Source organism: Parus major, chromosome 1A, assembly GCF_001522545.3.
Source record: "Parus major isolate Abel chromosome 1A, Parus_major1.1, whole genome shotgun sequence".
Classification (NCBI taxonomy): domain Eukaryota; kingdom Metazoa; phylum Chordata; class Aves; order Passeriformes; family Paridae; genus Parus; species Parus major.
Window position 1 is genome coordinate 51,268,244 of NC_031773.1, and position 27,513 is coordinate 51,295,756.

The 27,513-nt window shown below is 43.6% G+C and overlaps 1 protein-coding gene across 3 annotated transcripts in view; it reads right to left on the minus strand.

The window, feature by feature from the left end:
- Positions 1 to 27,513, minus strand: part of BTBD11 (BTB domain containing 11) — a 173,094-nt gene that overhangs the window by 66,411 nt on the left and 79,170 nt on the right. For all 3 annotated transcript variants that reach the window (XM_019006737.2, XM_015628815.2, XM_033514402.1), the window contains exons 2-3: positions 13,424 to 13,573; positions 786 to 990 (exon numbers count right to left, since the gene is read on the minus strand). In XM_019006737.2, the coding sequence (XP_018862282.1) occupies positions 786 to 990; positions 13,424 to 13,573 (355 nt within the window). The remainder of the gene's footprint in view (positions 1 to 785; positions 991 to 13,423; positions 13,574 to 27,513) is intronic.

A 27,513-nucleotide genomic window follows, 5' to 3' on the forward strand; every position in this document is an offset into this window, starting at 1 on the left:
GGGCTGGTGGGAGTGTGGCAGGGAAGCAGCAGAGTGTGCCCCAGCACACCGCTGGAGATATGTTTTAAAAGAGGGTTTGCTGGGCTTTTGATGGGAGATGGATTTATTTTCTTGGTCAGCAATCTGTCCCCTGTGCTGGGCACCCTGCCTGCCACCTTCAGAGGCATATCCTTCTCACCTTACATCAGACCCTGAGTCAGGACAGGGCCACAGGTGCACCTCCCCAGCCCTGCCCATCCCTGGGGCAGGGACAAGAGCAGCACAGCTGGCACTTACCACATCCCTGGCCAGGGCAGCCCCGAGGTCACCCCTGTGCCCCGTTACTCAGTGTGGCTGGAGCCCAGCATCCTTAATGACTTCTCCCCTCTACACACTACTCTATTCATTTTCCGCTTCCCCAATCACAGCTGTTGAGCCCTATTAACGCGTAGGGGAAAAAAAGCACATTTAAACCCAAACCTGCTAGGCCAGAAATAGAAGTTCTCATTTTCTTTTCCAAAACACAGAATAGCTGAGCAACAACGAAAGGAAAAGGAAATCTCTCCCAAGTGCACATCTGGAACCAATTTGCTGTCTGTAGCCACTGGGTGTCACTTTTGATATATATTGGTTCAGCCACGCAGCAGTTCGGGGAGAGAAGCGGATTTCAAGGAGGCGATCCCAAACCCGAGCAGACTGCTCCGCAGCCTCTCGCGCGCAGGCTGTAATTAGCAATTAGCCAGCCAGGCTGATTTATTAACACAACATCCTCACCACGGCACCCAGCACCGTGCAGGGGCTCTTACCTCTCAGTCTGCAGCGTGACTTTGGAGGGCTCCACGTTGGGGTTTTCCCACTCCATCTGCGGACAGTGCATGAAGTAGCAAAGGGTGTAGAGGGCCTCTGGCTCCCAGTAGAAGGATCCCTGCTTCTGGTGCATCGGTGTCCCGTTGCCGTGCTGCTTGGCATTCAGGGGCTGCAGGTGGTGCATCGCCCGAGACACCAGGTCACCTGGAAAAAAGCAAGAGCCAGGTGAATGCCAGGCTGTTCAGCTGCCTCTCCTGAGTTGCAAACTGAAAGGCATTGCTGCCTTGGTCCGCCCTGCCAATAAACCTCACATGTGCAAAGAGTCGAGGGTAGGACGGGATCCTGGGTGTTACTCATCACCAGGCTGAACTTTTCCTGGTGGTTTACGTGGTGTGGTGTGGTGTGACGTACCCAGGCTGCAGACAAGCCCAGAAAGGCCTGCAGGAGACATGGTATGGGCAACATCAGGCTGGCCCATCTCAGCACCACCAGGAGAGCTGGAACGCTGAGGCCAGGATCACAGTTACCTACTTAGCAGCCTTTGGAGGATGCTAAAACCCCACAGCCCCCCAAAATGATCGTGCGAGGTGGCACCAAAAGCTGCATGCTCCTGGTCAGAGGGACAGTGAAACCCAGCCCCTTGGAATGAGGAAAGAGGCAGTCAGGTAACACACAAAGCAATGCAGGAGGATATGAATGAGAATGCGGGTGAAAAAAAAGGAGGGGGGAAATAGATGTCTTTGCTAAAAGCCAACATATAAAATGTGCAACCAAAATCAATTTTATGAGTCCAGGCTAGACCTGGAAAACTTCATGTTAGCAGAAAAGCAAAACTTATGAAATAGGCTCACCTGGCCCCCCAAGTTTCCAGAGCACTGAAAATGGACAAAGAGGAAGATGCTCATTGTCACCCCTGCACCAGTGTAGTTTGGGGCACTCCATCACAAGGCAGATATAGGAATTCAGCCACAACATGTGGACTGGGTTCAGCAAAGCCAGCAAATGAGATTACCAGGCAAACACATGGACAAGCAGCAGTGCAGACTCTTAGCACAACACTGATTGTAACTAATTAACTAAAGCATCTCTCTCCAAGGCAGTGGATTTTATGTCTATTGACTAGTGACCACTCTATCAAAGGCAGGGAAACAATTGTGGTTTAAACTGCCTTTTTTCACATGTTCAAATCATTTTGAGAGTGCTTTTGGGGGAAATAATGATCTCGAATCAAATCAGTTGGTTTGTTTTAAATGAAAATCTGAACAAGAGTCCTTTGGGTCATTCTTAAGCTATACAAAAGCCAGTGATGAGAAAAAGAGGACATAATTTTCCACTGTTAAGAAGAAGTCACGCACTTTCTCTTACTTGCTTTTCCCAAGTGACCACTGAGCACTGAAACTTGGAAGGAAAAGTTTAAGATGTACTCCAAGGTAGAAGCACAAAACCAATTGCAGGGGGATAAATAATGAACTCCTGGACAAACTTAAAAACACTCTGACTGTCTGCGTGGCTGAACTATGGGTTTTTGCGAAGTCCCACCCCTTTGAACACAACACATCACCTCTCTCCAGCCTGACTCAGACAGAAAATGCTGCTGCTGCAGTGATAATGGGTACCACAGAGAACAGAAATGTCACACTTAAAAATCTCAGCCCAGTCCTCCAAAAACATAGCCTTAAAACCATGAAGAGAAGAAAACCACTGGCATGACGAAACTGCAAAGTCCATGATTTCAGGGTTTTGACACAAATTTTTGCTTCGCTCTGCAGTATTCTTCTGATTCAAAGCTTTCATTTAAAAATAGCTTCTGTCTTTTCCCTCTGCCAGGAAATTGCCATGATAGGACCAATCTTGCAGCTTTGCATGCTCATAATTTCCAAGAGAAACTATGCATGTGGAAAGTATGCAGGACCAGGTCTGCAGAAGAAACAGATGTGCCTCTGAGATGACCCCCCCACTCCTGCACAAGGCAACCAGAAGCAGCAGCAAAGTTTGGGACCTCTTTCACTCAGCCCACTCTAGTCACAGCAGATGTGCACTGCCAAGTCTAGCACAGGCCAATTTAACTGCTAGCAACCTTACTGATAGTAAATTCCTCCTTTTTTCTCCAGAAGGCAAAAAAAAAAAAATTACATAGAAATGGTGGCTGCAACATCCAGCTTTAACAATAATAGCAAAGGCAGAGAAAAGGGAGACATACATACTAAATTCAGCCTTTTCAGACCCAAGCCATTACAGCAATGAAGAACATGAGTAAAGTTTAGCACACAGCCAGTCTTATTTCTGTGGATTGAGACAGCAAGCACTAAAGAATGCCTCTGACTTCTGTCACAAATGATGAATAAAAATTAAGACTTTGGCCCAGATTCTGACAGCAGCATTACTTCATCCCACTCCTCCCAGAGTGCTGGGGTGATGTGACCCCAATGACACGCCCAGGACCAGAGGAAGCTGCACAGTGAGTGAGAAGGGAAAGCAGCAGCAAGAATGACGTGGGCAGGACAGGCAGCTAAGCATCACTGCTGATGCAAGGCTGGAGGAACTCAAGCCTTGCTTAAAGGCAAAGCTCCAATCCTTATCAATATGACCAGGAGTTCATCCTTTTATGCTGTGTTTCCTCTACTGCTTCCAAAAATACCCAAAACAATTCATACCGTTAAAGCTGAACTAATGTTTTTTATATTTAAGTCTCATTTAATTACATTATACCAAGAACTGACTGCTTAGGTCTTTCTTTTGCATTTGTTATGCTTTCTCTAGACACATTTGAAATAATTTCTATATTAACAATTATTGTATCACTTCTTTTTACCAGTAAGTTGACTGATTTCTTTGGGTCAACTCAAAGCCTAAATGATCAATACCTATAAAACACTGAGCTTCACAGAGAACAGTAAGCAAGCATAAAAAGCCCCATTATACTGGTACCCAACGGGCAGAGTTGTGGAGGCAGGACAGGAATCACTGCTCTGTTTTATTCCACAACGTCACCTTGAACAATCCGATACATGCCCTAGTGCCCTTTGCCTCCTTCAGCCGCATCCAGTTACAGCAACAATCCTCCAGGGCAGAGACCGTGCCTTTGCATATCTGTTCTCCAGGATCAGTGCCAAGAAGGCCAAAAAGAAGCTGACAGGCACATGCACACACTGCATGGCAGCACTCAGGCAAACTCTAAAATGTCACACAGTGCAACATCTGGTTCTAGGTGTGTGTGTCGTCTTGAATCCCTACCAGGTTTTGTTCCTTCTATTGTTCCTTGCCATTATGCTTTTGCTTCTCCATTTCCCCTCCTTAGAATGTACCAAGGGTTGAGACTCTCTTTGATTCCAAGGCACCCCAAAGCCCATGGATTTGAAATCAGCTTCACGATGGGACTCACTGGTCTGCTCTCCAGCAATCTGCCAACTCCAGTCTCATCTGGGAAACCCAAACTACACATGCTGCCCTTGACAGCTGTAAGAGCTGTGTTGTATCCAAACAATGAGGGCAACCTTGAATTTATGGCCAAGCACAGAGAGATAAGCCCCCTTCACAAGTCTGTGCTACCCCTTCATCAGTGTCAGCCACCTCTGCTCTTCAGGGCCGTGCTCATCACAGCAAAGCTCTGCAAGGGCAGGTTACCTGCTCACAGCGCTGCTGCCTTTTCTGCTTCTTTTTTGGCCCTGAAAATATGTCTCGGCTGTATCAGCTGAACACATCTGAAAGGCCAATAAATTCCTCAGTGCATCATTTCCAGAAAGAACACATCTAAAATAAAATTCCCAGCAGCTGCATTGACCTTGTAACTCCATGAATGAGGTTCCTGATGGCTGTGGCATCATGACCCAAGGGGTTTGGCAGAGATCCCTGCCTTGCCCTTCGCTGATCAAATTTTCACCCTGTACCACCACCTGAAGAACAGACTGGGAAGCTGATCTGCCTGACAAGAGAGCTTGCCAATTTTATATTGTTTTAAAATTAAACTCAATGAAAACTTCCGTAATTTATGCAACATAAGCCAAGTGAGCCAACGCACAAACTGTTTTGCAGGCACAGCCAGGGAGACGAAAACATCACGTTGCGCAGGGTAAACACAAGAAAAAAGAAAAAGAACAGCGAAGTGGGGGGACATTTCAGGACATTTTTGTTGCAAAAGCTGGGAAGCCACAACTAGAGGACAGGCTCCCAGAGGGCAGCGAAGGCAGTGGCAAGCCCCAGGCTGACACCGCCTTGCAGCCTGATTCCGGATGCAGAAAGGCTCCAGGAATGCAGCTCCACAGTGGAGCTTCTCAGCCCAGAGGAGAAAGGCCGTGCCTTACACACCAGCTACCAAAAACCCACGAAACCACCTCTGCACCACAGTGTGTGCAGAGCTGCCACTGCAGCTGCCAGCATCTCACCCTTCCCGTAACTAAAGCGGGCTCGCCCATGGCTGCTGCTGTCAGTTCAGCATGGTCGGTGAGCACAGGGTCCACATACATTTGATTTAAAGATTGAAAATATTACGTAATGCGTATGCTGTGACACGGGCCTGGTTTAAGGCAGCACTGAATATTTAGGGAACAGCTTCACTGACTTCAAGCCACAGATATGATGTGACAGGCAAAGTAAAGCTGCTCCCATCTGCATGGGGGTGCAATACAACATACAACATGCAAGTGGGCAGCTTCAGCCTGAGCCCTCTCTGCAGTGACCATTGAAGGCTATTTTTTTTCAAATTGTGTTTAGCTTCAGTAAAAACTATTATCACTGCTTTTACTGTGTTAGAGCCTGGTGTTTAAAGAATAACACATCTGTTCCCAATTTTGTACTGGGGGAGCAGAAGAAGGCAAAGAAGAAGGAAGAGAAAGAAAATGACAGATACCCAATGCCCACGTCTGAGAAGCTTCCTGTGGGGTTTTCTGATCTATCATGATGGACCTGATGATGCCATCCTGCCTGCCTAGGAGCAGGCTAACTATTTTCAGACCGAGCAACTGCCAGAGGCAAAAGTGTATGACACATGTGTATGTACACAGAGAGCTGAGTGTGCGCCTGCAGAGCCACAGCCCCGGGGTGAACGACACGGACAGATCCTTACGCAGCTGCTCCTTACCACACCCACCTCATGCTTTTCTTTTTCCAAAAGCATGTTCCAAAACTACCTGAACAACTTAGCAATGATGTCTTTGCACACTGAAACTAAGCCACTCAGTTCTTTGACCTGCGTCTTTCCTTCAAAACCCAGGGGAGAAAGAGGAGCATCTGCTTCCACAGCAGCTGCCTTCCCACCTGGTGCCCTGCTGGGGCACTCTGTGAAGCAGCAGGAGACCACGTTTTTAGCATGACAGCATTGTGCAGGCAGCACCCATCAGTTTGATAACACTACTCTGGTCATCCTTCCAGTTGTCCTTGACTCCTACATGTGTAGTTTGCACTTGGGAATCATACCTTGCACTGGCAGCATTACCGATTTGCTGAGCTTCCTGGGTGAATAATTCCTCCTGGTAAGAGCAGGCCAGAGCCATAGGCAGGAGCTGTGTCTGTCTTTCAGAGCCCTTAACAACCTCCTGTGTCCTGTCCACACCATGAACAGGAGGAGTATGCATCAGGGAGCTGCATTCTAGATGCCAACTCCATGTCATGGTCAGCAGATTCCCCCCTTACAAGCATGTGAGCCAGGTGCAAAACTCATTTTCTTGACCTAGATTCATTTCACACTTCAATACAAAAGTCTTGGATCTACGGTTTTGCTCACAACCAGCTCTGGGGAGACTGTATCGAAAACATGAATTTATAACCCTGACAATAAACCACGGTCTATTTAATCAGACTGCTAGCTGGTAGCCACAGCCATTCTGCATCCTTCCCAAAGTGTAGCTAGGTCTCTTTCCCCTTCTACCTCCTGTTACCTCTGGTTTCTGCACCAAAGTGACAAATTGGTGCAGTCTGCCCCAGTACACACCTGTCAGCACATCACTGCAGGTGAACATGAGCAGTTGAGCTGTGTCTCCCCTACCAGGTCACCCTCAGCCACCCAAGCCATCCCTACACTCTTGACTCCAGCCGCACTGTTCCTCCACATTCCTCTGCCTCCAGTGGTACATCAATCTCCACACTTCAAAAGTCAGCTGAGCCAAAACTGCTTGAACAAAACCTGTCCTCACATGATTTATTGTGAGGTTTTCTCTTGTCAACTCAACACTACTCATCTGTACCAGAAAAGCAGTGTGCACAGAGATAGGGTGGCTGCACACTAGAAAGTGTGCAGAGTGTGTTTCACGGTGTGCACGCTCTTAGCACAAAGTAACTTCAAACATAAAAAAGCTAAATTGTTCTTGGCACACAGTATATTCCAGATTTTATTCCAGCTGCCTCAGGCTGTGGGTGTGCTTGGGGTGCCATAACCCACAGTTAGTGGGGCATCCAAAATGCAACGAATTCATCATTGAGCTCACCTTGCAGAAACCTCCCCAGTTCTGCCATCTCTGTTGTCCCACTCTGTGTCCCACCTGCTACCACAGGCAACCTTTTCTTCTCCAAAAAGCCATTCATCTCTTCTGCACAAGAGCAAAAGAAGGAACTGTGGTCCCAGATTCAGAATTGAGAAGACAGAACCAGGATGCAAGCAGCCCATTTCCTGGCAGTGGCTTCCCTGTGGCCTCCCACAGATCATTTAATCTTTTCATCTTCACTTAGCCCCACCATCACAAGAACCTTCTATTTATATTACGGAGTAAGTGTTTGCATGCAATTTAGTGCTTGCAAAGCCTTTGAAGACTGATAAATCAGGGATTGGATATATCCCATAAAAAAGCCACAATAATAATTAAACCCTCTCAAGTTCACATACCTATTATAACAACACTCACACATTCAGACTCTCCAATCCAACATGGCAAGCATGATGTTTGTGTCTGATTTCCCTTAAGCCACATCAGCTTCAAACAAAACAAGCTTTGACTCAGATGAGCTATTCATGTGCCTAATGCAGAGTCTTCACTCTGTGGAACATCACTCAGAGAGGGCAGCAAGAAGAATGCAGTAGCAGCTCAGGAAGGCTGCAACCAGGCAGCCCTTACCAGAGGCAAGAAAATCCCTACCATTTAATCACTGCATTCATCTCCCTTCTGTTCTCTGCTGGGGGGTGGGCTTCCTCTGCTGAGGAGCATCCCGACAGCTTCTAACTTTTACACACCAACTGGATGACGTGTGGCTATCAGCAAGGAGGAGCTGCAAATCAGACACCCAAAAAGCAGGTGAGCAAGGACCTAGAGACCTTGGCCAATAACCCAGCAGGGGGAGGGCCCTTGAAAACTGGATAAAGCACCACCCTGTCTGGAGAGGTGATACACAGGCTGTCAGTCTATGGCCAAACACTGAGCAGAAGGGAGCACTTCCATCTCAGTGGCAGGTTTTGGCTAGTGCCTCTGCTTAGCTCAGCACTGTGCTCCATGAACCAAACTGTTCACAGGGAATAAGCTTAGTCTTACTCTACAGTGCTGCTTAATCTGAGAAATACACCTGACAAACAGGGCTTTTGTCCTGGCAATAAATTAGCAGAGCACTTACAACAACACTACTTCAGATGCCACCCTTCCAGCAAGCACCTTTACCCTGGCATTTGCTTCTAAGCCTAGGTTTAACCTCTTATTTAGAGCACATAAATCAATTTGTACAGCTCCTGCAGTGCTCCTTCCTGTTGGCTGCAGAGGATTGAAAATAGATGAAAAGGCAAAGGAGGGGATGCAGACTTTCATCATCTCCTCAGCTGGGGCTGCGTGGAGAAATGAAAAACAGTATCAGTATGTGCAATCACATTCCTACTTACACTTGAGCAGTAACCCTTCCTTTCATCCCTAAAAAGGTGCCAAGATTCACTGGGAGGCTTTTATTTTGGAAATATATACGTTCAGCACTGTGTATGCAAAGAGAGGATGATGTGTAATGAAAAGAGGGGATGGAAGGTGGCATTTTTCCAATGGCAAAAGGCAAAACCTTGCTGAGACCTGAGTGGTGACAGGGAGGAAATACCAGCCTGAACATCACATCTGGGGACTGCTCTAAGTTAAACACCATTCAAAAGCAAAAAACTCCTGATATAAGCAGTGTTAAATCACATCTTCAGATTATCGGTTTAAAATAAAAATGATTATTCATTGTGGTTAACACTCAGAGTGATAACAGCACCAGTCACTGCGGTTTGCACAGGTCTGGGTGGCAGACTGCTCACCCAGGAAAGCCATAGCAGACTGGCCATCTTTGCACCCAAAACAAGCCCCAAACAGTTTTTTGCTCTAACCTGAAGACATACACTGAGACACTTTGGATGACATCCTAAGCCATGGTTTCCCTCCCTGTGCTGAGACACACACCTTCTGCAGCCCTACGAACACACTCAGCACAGGGTGGTTGTCCCACGTCAGACACCAACACCTTGACAGTCCTTACCCCAAGGCAGTGAGGGACAAGCATTTCTTGGTGCCAGGATTGGTGCCCAGTGCATCTTAAGGCTCTGCTCTACCTTCTCACCACTTTTGTGCACACTCAAGAGAAAGAGTGTGCCCGCTCTTCACCCCAAAAAACAGCAATGACCTTCAGTTACGAGCCTCATTCCTTCTGCACTTGGTCTTCAAGCCAGCAGCGGTATTTTTAGATGGATGATGAATAGGTGTCTTGGAGCATTATGCAGTCAAATATAACATAAATGTTTGTGGATTGCAAACATGCATATAAAGAAGTTAGGAAAAATATTCAAAGGTCAAAACGCAGTATATCTTGGGATCTCTCCACAGCAGAAGCTCTCCCTAATGTTCCTGTCTTTTTCTACTCAGTCTACTTATTTTTTCTCATTTGAAAGGGGAAGAAATGAAAGAACAATTAGAAATCTAGGAGAATCCCCAAAACTTTCTGAAAAACCTAAACAAGATCTACTCCATTTCTCCACTAGGTCTGGTCTAGAAATGCAGGAAACTTCAAGGAAAAAAAACTGGGAGGAGAAAAAGGGAAAAAAATTAAATTCCTGTGAAATATTTTCTCTAAGACTCAACAGTGAAATACTGTCAGGCTACTGTTTAAAATCCTATTATTTTTGCTGTGCTTCAGTTCTTCCCAATGTTCTCTATATAATAAGCATTTCAAATGAAATTACATTATTTTAAAACACACTGTAGTAGGCAATTACAACTGCTGAATACTAAACGCCAATATAACATAGACCAGATTTATTGTTGTTCCTTAACTTTCTGCCATGTTCATTATATTTTAATGAATAAGGTTTCACATTAATTTTTAAGCCTTTGCCTTGGAATCACGCATTACTGCTGTAATTGTGGTGCAGAATTAGGTGTCTATTTACATTCTCCTCCTAAGTCCTGGAGATGAAACCTCCCTTTTGTTTTTCCCCTAAGTCAGCAAAACCACCTCTTCTTCCTATTTTCTGGAGAGCACCCGGTGGCCAGTGGCACTGCCTCACCTGGCCACTGCCAGGCAGGCCGTGTCCCAGCGAGGACCAGTGCCTGCTGCCTGCTGAGCCTGGAGATGAGAGCAGAAGCACCAGGCAAGCAGGATTTGGCAGGACCAGAGCAGCATCCATGAGTCCAGTTGCACCTGTCTGACTAGGAGGACTCCTCAAAGGCAGGCAGCATCACCAGAAGGCGCTGACCTCCTTCCTTTCCCCAATTTTCTCCTACCTTCTGTCACACCCAGGGAGATCCAGCTTACCCAAATGGTCTTTCCTAATACACTGACAATATATGAAAAAACAAAGGATGCAGACACATGAAGGCCATCATGGGTAGGGCAGGGTATGATAAAAGGCTTTTCACCCTGTCAATCTCTTCCTCCCCTAGGACAGACTGTAAAGAAATTAAGAAGATGTGTGCTGAAATACAGGTGCAGGGCAGAACACAGGTCTCATTTGCAAGCTGTTGTCTTCCATGGGGCAGATTAGATTCCCTGGTCTCAAAGCCTCCAGCAGCTCAGCAGCTGGTCACATTCCTCTATGCAAGCATTCTGGGTAGAACTGAGAGCAGGGGAAGCCTTTCCTCCACATGCAGACACTTCTTAATTCCAGTTATTCTGTGTACTTACAATACTTTAATTATTCATGTCAATAAACTATAGGAAATCTCATTCAATTAGAATAGCTTTTTTTAAATATTTTTTTTTTCTGAGATAAAATTAAATTGCTTCATTGCAAGATCAGTCTTTGCCCTTGTTTTTGTGCTCTTTTGAAGAGAACAGAAATGAAATTCTGGCTCCTGGGATATTGCAAGCTGATGGGACAATGCAGACACACGCCTGGGGACTGCTCGCTCTGCTGCTCCACAAGCCGAGCTTCTGCCCTTGTCATTAACTTCTGCTTTCCATCTCCTCCTCCTCATGATCCTCTTCTCAAGTGCTATCCTCTTAATTCCCTCCTATCCAGAGAGTCTCCCTCCTCACCTTTATTCAGCCCTACAAAAGCAGGAGCTTTTCCCTATTCGATCCTTCACTCATCTCACTTTCTCCATGGCAATGCTTGCCATATCCTCTTTCTTCTCCACAATGTCCATCCCCCTCACACCACCAGGGTAACAATAAATCATCCTTTGCCTTTTGCCTTCATGATCCCCAGGTGTTCCCCCCACCTTCTCCCCACTGCTCTGCATTTCTGCCCCACGCTGTGGTTCCCCACCCACCCTCCATGGCAGAGGTTTTGCTGTGACCTCTGGCTCACAGCCTCTGCTGATGCCAGAGACAGACACACCAGCACTGAACAAAGAGCAAACCTACTTGTATCCCCTCTCTGCTCTATTTTCCTCCCACTTCATCATTTTTCCTCCAAACACAGAGGGTTTTGCCCACCAACATGCTGCAACTCCTTCCACATTTCACAGCTCGGTTTTGAACTCTGCACCGACACTGCTCCACAGCACAGATTTCTACCCAACTGAGCATATCAAGCCTTGCAAGCTTTGCCAGTTACTGCTCCTCCCACTGCTGCTTCCCTGACATGCATCTGCTTGCAGCAACCAGGGAGGATCCCTCGAGTTGGCCACAGGGCTTTTTGGAGGGCTACCAGCCCGCTGGATGTGCCAGCCTCTCCGACAGCTGCATCCAGCTCCCACTGACGTGCTCTGTTCTTCCAACTGGCCACCCTGAAGAGTGTTTTGCCTGTGTTTGCAGTCGACAGATGTACAGAAAGCAAACCCTACCAACCATTTGAATCTAAGGCAGGACACTTAGAGGTGATAAGAGTTCAACCTGTAAAATGGGATGGGGTGCTCCTTCTAAGAAGTCTGGCTTTTTGGGTTGAGTACAAAGGTCCAAAAAAATCCAGAATAAAAACTCCACCCACCCAGAAATACCCACAAATTACTATTTATTAAACCCCAACCATATGAAGTGTAAGAAAGAGAGCTGTATCATGCATAATTTAGTTGGCACACAGACAACACTGTTGTGTGTTTCATGCGCGTGAAATAAATGAGCATAAATTACTTCATTTAAATAACACTGAACACCTGATTCCAGAGATGGAACAACACTAAGGCTCTTGGCTTGTTGACACTGCACCAGAGCAAATAAAAATTAGCAAGCTGAAAACAGAAATTCATCTTGTGTCTTGTAGACAAACATCCTTGGTGCACCCAACACGGCTCATGAACAGGAGGAAACTGAACCATGATGGAGCTACAGGAAGTGCCGAAAAATGAACAAGAGTTCTTTAGGATGCTGGTAACACACAAAGCATTAAGAAGAACAGCAGTAGGTTGAGGAGCCTGTATCTTCATGGATTTGAGTATTTTTCATTTCTCCCCCAAAATTTCATAACAGACCTCAGGAAAAGAACACTTGACAGTATTTCTCACAAACCTCAGAAAAAAACCCACTTTTCTTGCCTGAATGAGTCTGCTTTCCCACACATAGCTTCCAGTATGATAGACTACCAACATGTGATTGGAATGCTTCTCTCTTAAGAAAAAATAAGTTTAAACAAAGCACTTTTGGTAACTTTAGCTCCGTGTCACATGAGGATGCATACAGCCTTTGCCTCCTACCATTTACTAGTGCCAAAAGCCAAGTTTTCAGCTTTTGACAAATGTCACAGATTCCCGTATTTCTCAAAAAGTGCTTTGATTAATAGCAAACAATTTTATCTTTCAGGAGTTAATTCCTCTGGTGCACGTTTGAGTTGTAGGGCCAGAGAAGGAAAGGCTGGTAAAAGATCTTCTCTGACAGAGGACAAAGTAGCTCTGCCTTGAACATGTGACAGTATTTCCTTTAATTATTGCAGCCTTCAGCTTTCTGCCTGCCCATGATAAAACAGACATCTCATGAAATGAGACAGGACACCAATACAACAGACACTTGCAAATCTGGCCAGGCTTTGAGAGGTGCCCTCAAATACAACATAGGGAAGATGGACTAAAGCATCTTTCACCTTTAGAACTGAGAGCAGTGTATGCAAACAAGCCACAGGCATTTCCACGAGTTTGCACAACGCTTCTTTCCTCCTAAATCTTCAGCTCCTGAACTAACAATGGAGCTCGAACACAGCTAGATCTGCCCAACATCTCCTTCAACATTACACAGCCCCCCTCATCTCTCCTGAGCAGAACCAGGCAATGCACTTAGCTTTGCTTTACTTCAAGGAAAGAAATCCAAACATTCTTGACTGCCTGGTACTCACTGAGTTCAGCGATGCTCCCCACGCGTGTGGCAAGTAGAGACTGCTCGATGGTCCTCAGCTCTGACTGGCTGAACATCTGCACCTCCCCAGGCTTGTTTGACCTTTGCTGATCCTTGTGAAGGTTCAAGCTGTCTGGGAGGCACAGAACACCTGCAGTGGATAAAAAAACAGAGAAGACCAATGTAATTTCAGCCAGCATGGTAACTTTGCCATCACCACCACATAGTTCTGGGGACATTCCCAGACACAGCCTACGTGTCCATAGCTCGAAGACAACCAGCATCTGTAACACAATGACACAGATGACTCATGCAGAAGTGGCCCCTGTTAGCCCTTCTGAGTATCTTCAAGCTGATTACAATGTCACCTCGGGAGAATTCTTACAGAAAAACCTAGGAGGATTGCTCAAAGAGGATTTCAAAGAAGACTCCAAGACACTACTTCAAGCCTATAAAAAATTATTAGAAAACGGTATCTAATGGTACCTCAGAATTCCTAAAGATTTGCTTTAAAATCACATATGAGACAACACATTTATACAAGTTTTTTCTGCAAGGGTATTTCACTGTCAATTGCCAAAACAAGGGACAGCATCAAGATGCTGTAAGTGTCATTGATGGCTGATTGAATTCCTTTTGTAAATACAGCCCCCAGCCATTGAACTGCTTGGGCTCCAAAAGCCCATTATGCAGAAGTCCTCAGAGCAGTGAATTTTTATGGTGCAGGGCAAAAGTAAAGCTACTGACATAAAATGATTTACATATACATTTATTCAGGCACAAAAGTCACTTTCTGCCATGACATGTAAACCCTCAGGAATAGATGGAGGGCATCTATTTATTCACCAAAATCATTGTCATGCTAAAAATCAGAACGTATTTACAAGAGCAAACACTGCATTACCAGCCTTGGGCAACAGCTACATTGGTCCAGCTTGGAGAGCAAGTTCTCCTCCCTTCCCAGGCTCTGTGCAGTCAGCTATGGCTGTGCTTTTCACAGCAACACCTTCCCAATCACTCTGGGACATACACAGGGGGAGAGCCACGGGAGGCAGTGGAATTGTACCTCTTTATGATGCCTAAATATCTCCAAATATTACCTTTGAAAACAAGACAGAGTAGAAAACGTATTTTTTCCATTAGTTTTTACTACTCCTTCCTTTAAATTCAGAGTGTATATAAGGTTCTGCCTTATAGGCCAAGCAGACTTTGCCAAATCCATTAAGGAAGAGGTACAAATTTAATGTTTTTCTTCAAGGGAAGAACTTGCTTAGTTTTCCAGCTCAGTAAATATATGACATCTATCTCAACCCACCAGTAATTCTGTCAGTAGATTGATAGAACTGTCAAGTGCTTTGGAGCACTGCAAGGCCAAGAAATGCACCTGAAAGGAGATGCTTCTCAGACATCTTGTTAGCTTCACCCAACTGCCTTGGACTCCCTTCCTCACATCCATCTCCTCCCTGCAACCGAGTCTGCAACTTATATTTGTAGCACAGACCTAAAAACATCCATCCTGGGAGGACAGAGGTGACACAGGTTCAATGACCCTATTCCAAAGAAAAAAGAAGAAGTATACACTGGGAAAACCAAGACCTAAAGGTCTTGTCCACTATGGCCATGAGACAGCAACCTAAACCCCGATCATCCTCTGCACACAGCAGCGGCACCAGAACAAAATCCCCAATAACCTGTTCCAATCTTGGAGCTGGAAGAGCAGGAACAGATGTCATTCCCAGCTTCTGGCCCTGATCCCAGGCTTGTAACAACCCCATGAATGTGTAGAAGGTCATGAAAGAGTAACACCACTCATAAGCAAGTGCCCCAGAGAGAAAGAGCAGGACACCTGACAAAGCCCTGGGGAGGGAAGAATTCCAAGCCGAGAGGAAAGGAATGAATAGTGACAAGAGCTTATCAAACAAGCTCTTCAAATTTTCCTGCCATCACTCAGTGGCTGACTCTCATAAACACTTGGTGCACTGATCAACATTTATATTCTGTGGATGTACAGAGCTCGAGAAGTACAACACCTGCATTTAAAATGCAGGCTTGCCTGCATAGTTTAGTAAGTATTTGCTCTCATTTTTTTTAGATTCTTCTTTATCATTTTAATGGATAGAAATTAAGACAAAATTGGAAGAGTCTTCCCTGCAGAAAACAGATGTAAAAATGATCTAATATTCTAAGAGATTTCTAACAACAAGAAATAGAGCACAAGGATCTTTATGGCACCTTTAAAAAAATGAACTGGATAATTTTTCTACGAAAACACACCTTGTGTGTGGAGGAAAAAAATACTGTTTTAAGATAACTTTACAAATAAATTCAAAAGGTTCAAAATGATAATTATGTATAGAAGATAATTTTCCAAGCGATTTATGCAGTGGGATATAAAAAATTATTCTCTACTTTGCCTATAACTGTTCCCACAGTCAGGCCTTTTCCTTACAAACACCCCTGATGATTAATTACTCTGGTCTTTAGTGAGGGGAGCATATTCTTAGGCTCTTGGAGAGAAAAGCATCAATGAAATGCAAAATGAGCCATTGTTGGAAAACTTAACAAATTATAGGATGTGTCATGCCAAAGGGTTACACTTGGGTTGGAGATTAGCAGAGACACACAATAGCCATCATCATCTTCAAAATTATAATTGACCACATCAAGTGACCAGTGGAGTGACGGAAGATTTGTTTGTAACTCATAATTTTGCTGGATCAAATCTGGTTTTCACAAGCATGGAGAAAAGAAGTTTTATGGTTTGGGCATACAACTCAGCCAATTTTCTAGCTTCAACTGTTTACCCCAAAAATCTTAGAGCAACTAAAATGCTTTTTAGAAGAAAAACCTATTCTCTTTTTATCAGTGTTTGATGTGAAACTCAATTTTCCTGATGAAAGGCTACAGTAGGGAAGAAGAGACCATACCAAACTGAAGGGAAGGGCGGGGAAAGAAACACTTTGTGATGATAAATACTTTTTTTTATAGACAGAAACATCTAAAAAGCCACCATCATCTTTGACTGGTTTGGCTACAGTTCAGCTTCATTATTTTAATTCTCTGCCAAGTGGCATTATTCACTTGCTTTTTCAGCCTTATTGTGTTGAACTTGAGAAACAAGTGAGGACCTCAAGTTTTTGAAGGCCTGAAAACCAGGAGCTTTTCCCTGTTCCCTTTCTGGCTGTCACTGCCAATTCTATCTGTCATTCCACACCAAAGACTTCTGTGCAGTATCTTCAGAAATGAACTGTGGTACCTGTCTTTTCTCTGAACTAGCACTGTTCATTGTCCTTCCTTTCTGCATGGTTACTCAACCCTGTGTGCTTCTTTGTCCATTATTTTATCCCTCTTCCTCCCTGCAATTCACTGGAGTGGAAATGAAGCATCCCGGGCCAGACTCCGTCGGTACATCCCTGTCTGCTCTGTGCCACCCAGACACACACCAAGTGCTGGAGCAAGGCAGGACAACCAAAGCACTCCAGTGTATTTGGATTTTTTTCACCTCTTTTGGTGCTTCCCCTTGTCTCTGTACCCTCCCTGGGGCATGGATCTGCCTAGGATTGCATGGACACATCCAGAACGGGCCATACCCAACGCTGCTGTGCTCACCCTTGACCTCAGAGTACCCTGCCATCTATAGGTAAAAGACTGAAGAGAAATCCATACATTTTAAAATCAGCAGGATGCTGAAGAAAATCACAATGATAAGCTCCTCCTAATGTCCAACCCCCCACCAAATCTCTAGAGAAAAAGCAACATCATAGAGAAAATCTGATGCACAATTAATACATTTCATGCTTTCCTGCCTTCTGGGTTCACCTAAAGCACAAGCCAGAGCTCAGTCCCTAAGGACTTAAAAATCCCAGAGTACTGCACAAAATGACAAAACCTCATGTCCATACCTCAACTATTGCTGAATTTATATATATGTGCGTTGCCTATGTTCATATGTCTGCAATATCTAATGTCACCCACATTTCAAATTCTTCTCCTCTCTCTCCTTTAGTATTCAAATCCCATGCTCTAAGCAAAACAAATTTCCAAAGATACTAAATTAATAAAAATGCCCACTGAACAATGTGATTCAAATTGACCCATGGCTGAGGAATCTAGCAGAAACCTAATACAAATATGTTTGTTTTCACTAAAAATATAACTGCTGTAAACACCATAAGATTTTTTTTTTTTCACATTTCACCATTCATTCATTTGGAAAGATTGTCAGACTTCTTTAAACCAATTTAGAGTCTGAACAGAAGCATGAATGCTTTGCTGCTCTCTTGTTATTTTTATTGAAGTGTTCCTACTTTCAAGAGAAAGAAATTCAAATAATCTTTGACCTCCCTCTTTATCTATTACATCTTAAGCAAATGTATATATCTGGAAAAGAGCTTATACTCCCAACTGCAAGGAACAGCTGGATGCTACTAAGAATTTATAGAATTTAAGTGTGCAGGATAGATATAAGGAAAATTGCTGTACAAAATGAGCCTGAAAATGGTAGTTAACCCTGAGCTGTCCCAAACATGGTGTTGCATATTACATTGCTCAAGTAAATGCCATCCTTACCCAGGAGGACTGCCTCCAGGAGTAGGAAATCCCCTCAGTCATCATAATTTGTAAATTTTATTACATGGGAACACAGGACTAGAAAGTCTTTGAGTCCAGTCTCCTGCTCTCATAAATAATCATGTGAAGCTCAAGAGCTCACAAAACATCCAATAAAAAAACCAAAACAAAACAAAACCCTTTTCTTCCACAAGCTCATGTACAAAATACTTTCCAGCACCAGAGAACATTCTTGAGATCTACAATATAAAGGTCTATGGGAAAAAAATAAAAGGGTCAAAGGTATTGCCAGCTGCCTTTGCAACAGCAAAATACTTGACTAGGTGAAAACCCGTCACAGTTGGTATTCCAGCATGCAGAAAAACTCTCCTGACCCCATACTCTGCAGTTGTGGCAACCATGAGTACATGAGAAGGAGACTATCCAGGTGCTCAGCAGATTTTGAGGGATGATATGGGATGAGCAGCACCCTGAGCTCAGCACCCTGACAGGTGCCCAAGAGCTGGTGAATGTAAAGTGACAGTCAAAGCTCACACCTGGAAAGAAACCCTATGGTCTCCATTGTTTTAAACAACCTGTGGCATCACTCCCAGGCTCAGCCCGTCCACCTGATGGGCAAGGCAGATGGAAAACATTCTCCTTGCAGGAGCAAGACCACAGGGAAAACTTTAAAGCTAATCATATCAGCCACTGCTTTCAGCTAACAGAAGACCTGGAAAGCATTCAAGGCAAGAAGAGCAAAGTGTCTTCTTTCCACACATTCCAGCCCGGTTAAATAACAAGGAGTGGCTTTGCATGGAGAAAATGCAAAGCACTTGGGAAAGCTAGGTGGTGAGATCAAGTTTCCACAATTGGAGTCTTACAGCAGGCAGAGCAGCCCAAAGGAGGAAGGGTGGAGCAGGCACAGGAATCAGGAGACTAAAGGGACAGCCTTTGTGTGTCTTTCACACCCAGTATCCAAAGGCATGAAAAGGCACTGCAAAGCTCCATACCTCACATCAAGACACTGGCATTATGTAGGTGCGGTAATATTCATGTCTCATACATAGAGAAAGTGAAAGTAAAGCACAGGAGAGTTTAGTAACTGATTCAAGGTGAAATAAAGAGTGTCAGAGAAAACCAGGAAAGGACCATAAGGCCTTTAAATAACCCATTTAGTTATCCATTTTAACCAAAGGAGATCACCCTTTCTCTCCTGGAAAAAACAGGAAAAAGCCAATGAATAGTGCTTAAAAATTACAGAATTGAGAGTCTAACTGAATCACACCCAAAGCAGAGAGCACCTTTGTGAGATACCAGAGCAGATGCTACAGGAAGACAAGGTAATAGAATTCTATTTACAAAATGCGACTATGGCATCTTTTTTTGTAACAAAGTTTCTTAGCACAGAACGTTCTACTTAACTGGGATGTCCTCCCTATTAGGATCCCTCTAAAGGCAATAGTTTTTGCCTAATGATAATGAGTGGCAATCACTGCTGCTTAAAATGGCATGCAAGTAACAACAATTCAACTAAATTAGGATATATTCTGCTAGCACCAAGCAGTTAAGTGGAGCACAACCAAGCGGAACGCAGGATGGATTTGATTGTTCAGGCTATATATTACAAAACAAAGAAGAATCAGAAAATTAAATTCCCCTAAACATAGAAACTGAGCTCCCAAATCACCAACTACAGCTTTACATTTATTTTTATTAAGATACAGAGAAAAGAAAATCTTTAGTCTTGCCAAAATGAATTGCTAAACTTCAAAATCCTCAAATCCACCACGAAAACAACTACAGAAAGTGAACACGGAGCAAGCCAGCCCACGAGAGCAGAAATGGAGATCCATCTCCTCATATTTATCCGCAAAGTCTCGCCCCAGTTTCCTACAGTGGTCTTTGTGGTAGTGCTGGAGATGGTGTCTTCTGGCATGCATCCATGGGCTGGACAGCCAACACATGGGGTGACAGCACAGTGAGGGGCAGACAATGCCACAGTGAGGGCACTGATGTGCTCCCTGTGATTTTCATTACTGCTCTCTCCCTGCTGGCCACAAAGGGGCATTTTATCAACTTTGCAACAGGAAAATCGCACGACAGCACACTGCTCAGTCACGCTGTTCCACTGTCACAGTGACCATAAAAGTTTCAGTGAGAGTTGTGATTTTTTTGGCAGGGAGATGTTAGAGCTGACATAGTGCATTAATTTCTTGTTGAACACCCATCATCTTGAGATTATCCTGATCTAAGCTATGCTGCCCTAGAACTCATGATGTATGGGAAGAAAGGTTTTGTCTTACTCCTTGATAGGAGACATTCAGATACAAAAAAAAAAAAAGAAAACAATTAAAAATGCCAGTACCATCTTCCTTCTCTTGCTACATGTAAATAAATATAACACATACAGCCCTCAGTGTGGTGACCCAAGAAGAAGCTGAGAGGTCACAGGGAATCTGATGGAAGAAAAGATCACAGTGAACGTGTTGGCAGTACCAGCAAGCGAGAAAGTTCAGAGAAATGCAGATTTGATGGCACCCAGTTAAACCATGAGTGTGCCTCTTGCAGCAAGCCCTAAGACACATACTCAAGGAGGAAAGGATGTGCACTGGTAGAAATGTGATTCTAGACATGCACATGAGTACTAACTCATGCAATGGGTTTGGCTAGAATAAGCACAAGCTCCTCCTAGACTGAGAGTTCAAAGAAGGTCTAAGCCTTTGAGTCACCAAAAATGACTAAGAATGCGTTAATGGGTTTTATTTTACGGAAAAAGACCCGTCAGCTGATAACAGCAGAATGAGAGAGGATTCAGTGATTCATAGCTTATAATACACTTTCCCAGAATTTGTAATTTCCTTCATTCACCACCTGGCCCCCTGAAATGTCCAGCCCAGACTGAAGCCTTCTCCTTCAGAACCATGATATGGGCACAGCCCGAGAGCCCCACGGTGCTCCTCTCCTGACCCATCCCTGTCTCCTCTGGTGCTTGACACACAAGGCACCAGAAGCTCTTTGGGCACTATAATATATGAGCAGTGGGCTTCTTGTAACAATGCTGGTTTGGGCTTCTTGAGAAGAGAGACTGAGGATCAAACTGCAAATCAGTAACCCCACACAAGTACATGATCTTCTGGTTTTGGGAGACCTACAATCCAAACAGGCTCGTGTTCCAGGTACTGCAGCTATAGTAAAGCAGCACAAAATGCCTGGCCCAAAAGAGCATATATTCCATTGCTTTCTCTGTGTGCCACCATCCTTTTGGCATGGGCACCATGCGTCAGATGCCTTCAAGGGTCAGGCACATCATTTCAAAAACACCCACGTGCTTCCATTTCTGAGCAGTTGCACTAATACTCTACAATACACTTAGCACTTGGTAAAAACCTTAAAAAACATCTCCTCCATTTGCTTCAATATTTGCAAAGATTAGTATGCTTTTTACAGGAGAAGGAGCTGTTTGCCAAAAATCCCTCCTTTCACTTCAGAACACCATCAGCTTATACAAAACTCTGTAAATAATATACAGCAGAGCAGGCACACGGTGCTGAGACTGAGCATAGGGCATTCCCATTGTAGGTACCAACTGCACCCTTCCTATTTCTCAGGTGGAAGTAGCTGAAAATGGGACTGAGGGGAGTGTGACAAAGCACCAGTGGTCTGTGGAGCAATCACTTGCACTTAGGAGCCAGGCAGGTACGCAAAACAAAAGCTGATGGAAACCCAATGTGTACAACAGGAATAAGGATGGTTTGCAATTCAAACTGATGAAAACACCTGACCATACAAGGGTGAGGTGACTGACTGATGGGAGAATGACACCACTTCCTGTAGAGCTGGGTGCTCGCTGTTTGCTTTTTAAGTCACCTTCCACAAATGTCAAAACCTTGGACTGTGGCCCAGGCAATGCTACTGTAATATCACAAAGCTGATAAAATCATCACCATCCCTCAATTCGAACAACTAAACCATCTGCCCTAAATGTTTCTGGGAAGGCACTAGCTATGTGTTTTAATGAAATAAATAATAAATAAATAAAATTAGTTCAGTTTGCGGCTGGTAAAGCATCAAACCCAAAAACACATGATATATACGGGCTGCGAGGAAACCCCTGAGCCTAAGGATACACGTGAACAAAAATTACACTGCTGCTGCATGTTGCCATGCCTCAGCAAGAAAATGCAGGCAGCTCTGACAGAACACTCACTGACTTGGGATCAGGGTGTTAGCCCCTCAACGTTACCCAACCCAAGTTTTGGGTAAACTGGAGTGTGTGAAGCCCACAGAAGAGGGTAAATAATTAGGATTTCCTTTCAACTGCTTGCACAGATGACTATCAGATTAGCCACTCCACACCCTCAGCACGAAAGCCCATGATTAATGAAAGTAAAGAATGATAAGATGGTTTAGAAACACAAGCTGCTATTTACTGGCTTTAGGGCAGTATCCCATCACTCCAAGAATTGACTATACTCCCTCCCACCCAGGGAGGATGCACTAAGCAAACAGATTATCACAGCAGGATAAAAACCACCTACACACGGAAGTTTACGGTACAGGATTATGGCAATCTCCTGAATTGCCTACAAGCCCTCAGCAGGACGTGCCCACAGTCTCTGTGTGGTTTGGTACATCACTTGGGGCATCCCTAGCAGGTGAGATGCCCCCACCTGTAAACACCTGAGACTCAGGGACTGATAGCCTTGACCTGCATGGGACCAAGGTACCCATCCTCCCTCAGGAAAGGAGAAATCCTCAGCATGTGCTTCAATGAGGTTTTGCCATGTATTTAAAGCCAAACACTCACCTAAAACTTTCACTGACTGGAAACCCTGGATGCCAGCCAGATGACAGTCCTTTCTAAAACTAACCTTTACATTCTTCCAAAATTCCTCTTGGCTTACTAAATAGAAATTGCCTGTTAATAGCACATATTTTACCATTCAGACCTTAGATATATAGACACCCACAACAATAAATCAGTTCTGACCAGTAAAGGTTAACCTATGTACATATATATATGGCAAAATCATTACAGACAATGAAAAAAATTTACAGGAAGAGAGGTTAGACTATGCTGCTAGCACACATTTATGATCACTTGCCCTTCAGATTGCCTGGCTGAACCCATTTCAAATAATTCAGGTCTTATAGAGCTGACAGACACACTCTACCCAGCTATAATACAAACTATGCTCATGTGCATGAGCTCACTACATGGCTACCAGTTTATCTGAAAAAGACTTAAGTTTATTTTGCAGACATCTAATAGTTCTTTTTAATCCATGCGGAGTATGCATTAGTACATTCTGGATTTTACATGAAGATACATACTTTTATTTCTAAATAAAATACATTTTAAAAAAATTATGTCCTCTATTACTTTTCCCAGAGAGAAATGGCTGCACATTTACTCTCACAGTGGTTAAAGGTCAAATGCAGTTTTCATTTATGCATAATCTGAAGATGTGAACCTTTGCATTATTAATCTTCTCCTCTGCTTCACCTAGGAACACACAGATCAACACAGACCAACAAACACCAAAAACCCTGTAGTACAGGAATATGACCATTTCTATGTCAGAGCCTTCTCCAGAGCACTGAACAGGCTGTAGTTAATGAATAAACACACTCAGTGTTTTATCATTGTGGTTCAGTGTGGTTTCCAGCATGACTTTCACGTGACTGCATCTTATCCATCCCTCTGCTTTGAATAAATGCCATTCCCTCTGGGCTCCCATCTTCCCACTGGTGCCCTTGCAGGGACTGAGACAAATCCTCAGCAGTGCCTTGGCCGCCCTGTGGAGCTGCTTCACCTCCAAGCACAGCTCCACCAAATACTAAAGCCTCAAAATCAGGCTGAGGAACAGACCACAGAGCAGTTCTGCCCCCACAGCCTTGGTTTTAGAAACAGCTGAGACAATTCTGCTGAAATGAAAATGAAAAAACCAAACAAAAAAAACACACCACACACAAAAAAAAAACACCACCAAAAAAAGAAAAAAAAAAGGAAAAAAAGGAAAAAAAGAAAAAAAGAAAAAAAGAAAAAAAAAAGAAAAAAAAGAAAAGGAAAAAAAAGTATTTTTAAATCATCTGGGGTGGACTGACTGCCCTAGAAAAAAGCTAAACACTGCTGAACCATATCAGAAGCAACTGAAATCGGGGACATATTAACAATACAGCAGGTAGCTGTAACTGCCTTGCCAGCTACATCACATCTGCTGATTTCATCTAGCCTTTTCACTTTTAAGCAGAAAGAAACCAAATGGTGTTTGGAAACTTCCAGGCAGGGCTTCAGTGGGTCACCATTACATAACTGACTGGCTGACTTAGCAGCACTACATGCAATGCAGGACAGAAACTGAATATAACACTTCAAAATTGATTCAAGTCAAAATCTTTAGATAGGAAAGATCCCAAAGTTAACTGTTAAGTCAGTAACAAGCTTAATTTCCTTCACTCAGGTACCATCCTCAAACAGATGTGTGTTTGTGGCATCATGCAGGTGGTTTTAGCTCCTAAACTAACTGAAGTTGTACCTATTCCAATCACATTCTCTATGGATAGACACAACAAAATGCTCCCTAGTTTAGATTTCTTAATACTAACAATTGTATGAATCACAGGGAATTATAAGAGAATTATGAAGTTCATTTTATTTGGGAAAGGCACGGATTCAATGAGAACTACTGTTCTCCTGCATAAAAGCACACCATGAAATTTAATTGCAATGCACAACACTACAAGACTTACAAGCAAGTTTTCATTGCCTCAGCTGCACATCAGAAGAAAAAGGAACAAAAACACACTAAATTTACAGTCTGAGAAAAAAAATAAATTTGTAATTAATTATTTTAATTCTATTCTAGTGAAAGGGCAGAACCCTGCAGTTTAAATCATTTGCAGATTTGTGGTCTCCAGCCATGAGAGGACAACACACTACCATTGACCCTAGCCACAGGGACTGCTACACAAGGCCAAGAGTGATCCATAAGCTTCATTAAAAGATTTAAATAGAGTTCATATACATATATATATATATGCAAATACAATGTGAAATCAAAGCAGGCATTTGTATCCACCAGACTTCACAGAGAGTACAGACTGTTGAAAAATTGTCACTTACTTTGAGCTTATTTGCCCAGAAATACGTAACCAGGGAAGTAATTCTTGCCGCTAAGAGATGGAGTAGGAGTTAGACTTGGCTGTGCAGAGAGATGCTTGGAGAGCCTCCACACACACCCCTCTTGTTGGGTCTTTGCTGGAGCAAACAGACAACACACAAACTAGTTACCATGGTCTGTCCCCTGTTTATGTGTGCTTCCATTCCACCTCAAAATGTAACAGGCTACAGGATCTGATTCTTCTCCTCAAAGCATTTCGAGCAAGGGCTAAACCACAGTACAGTGCTAAGGATGCTGCCACCCAGGCATCTGACAGCTTCTGAATACAGTGCCCAGAGCACCAACCCATCAGCAAGAAAATACCGTATTAAGTAAATCAATTCCATTTCTCTTACTGCTGTGGTCTTTTAAATGAAGTTTTAATGCATTCAGAGCCAAAAGTTTACTAACTAGTCTATGCACAGGCAAAGCTAAACCCTTCCTTTTTGAATGGGAAACTGTAATTTTCTCTTGCACCATTACAGAAAATAAGTTACACAGATGCAACATGTGAAAGATATGTTGCACATGGGTCACCTTTTCTGATGTGAGTTTTGCATAATGAGAAAGTTCTTTTGTCCAAATTCTTCATGTTAATCATGTCTCCAAATGACTAACAGTGGATATAGTGGACACTCAAAATGGTTTGTTGTGGAAGACAGTTGCTTCTAACCCTGGCAGATGTGGAAGCAACTTCCCTCCTCCCAATTCAGGCAGTGGAAGGGTATGGTACTTTACTGGTAATATTCCAAAACAGCAGGTCACCATAAGCATGGCTGCTGTGGGCAAAGTCTTCAGTATGAGAACTGAAAAACTGCGCTTAATTCAGAGGAATTTTGACAAAAAACAGTGGGCATCTTTTCTTTTTCCACACAGAAACTGTTCTTGGTATTTCCACAGCACAGGAAAGCAGTGAAACTTTTTCACTTCATATATCTAAAGCTCCTTCCTTGGGCAGTTTCATCTTTGTTCAGCACTTATGTGGTATGCCTTGTCCACTAAGCTTAGCTATGGAATTTGGCACATTTCTATTTGGTTTCTGAAATCAATTATGTGAACACACCACCTGTACTGCCTTATGACCATGGGTTCTCTCCCCACTCTGCTTAGGCAGACACTACTTGAAACTTTGAATTCTGAACAAACTTTATGATCAACAGACAGGAAAAAACCTCCAACTCAAGTGATTTAAAGCAATGAGTGTAACCATCATGAGGAAGGCAGTTTGAAAGCCTTCAAAACCAGTGCTCAAAATTACAAACATTGGGAATACAGGTTTTACCCTACACTAAACCCCATGAAAATTAAAAATTCTACCAGTTCATGTTTAAGGATCCCCAAGTAACCTTGACTTTGCCCTGATCACAGTGGGAACAACTGGAAATTCTGAGACAAGTTTTTCTTCTTCAGAGAAAGCTGGAAAGAATAACTGAGGAACTGTCCTTTGGGTTTGGTTATGGATTGATTATAAAGCTGTCACCCAGAAATTCCACCACCAGAGTTCTTAAGCTGAAAAATGTTTCGTAAGATATTTGATTCACAAAGGGCAAGTCCAGCAGCATGGCTCTCCCCAGCACACTCTGAGATAGGGAAACAAGATGCAGATGTAGACACCAACTGCCATGAACTCATTTTTCAGGATCCATAGCCATGGATCCAATCCACAATCTGAATTGTTCATACAACAAATAATACATTCTGGGGTCAACACATCATGACAGTGGGTGAAGTAAAATATGACTGCTATAGACAAGTGCTTGAAAACCTCAGAAAACAAGCAAAATATTCTTGTGATGACTTCAGAATCATGGGAAATATGCAGGATGAAGCAATGGCTTTCATGTACCATAAAAGTATGATTAAAATGTCCTTAGGCACATAACTCAAGAGTCAGCACAGACCAATATGATGTAGAAAAGAGAGATAAGGAGCTTGTGAACTGTGGTTTACTGACAGGACATACAAGATTAATGCAAGCAGCAGCAGAGAAGGAAAACAATAAAACCATAAATGATGGGAAATAATCCTTACGCTCCACATGCTTTTGGGGAATGAACTGACAGCTGAGTGTGTGATAACATTCATGTGATCTACCACCCTCTTACCTTCGTGAGTTAACAGCAACTTACTGGGGCGTGTGGCAGCAACAAACAAAACACCAGTCTGCACTTCATTTTAACTGTGCAGCACACCTTAATTTATGTACTTCAAAAGGAGACTGACCAAGAAACCACTCTGAAGCAAGCAAGGAGAGAGATTCAAAATATGTAATACTACCATGGAGACAGATCCTAGGGACATCCTAGGGACAGCCAGAACATGCAGATGTTCTTTGGATGAAGGCAACATTCAGGACAACAACCAAGGAAACATCTTA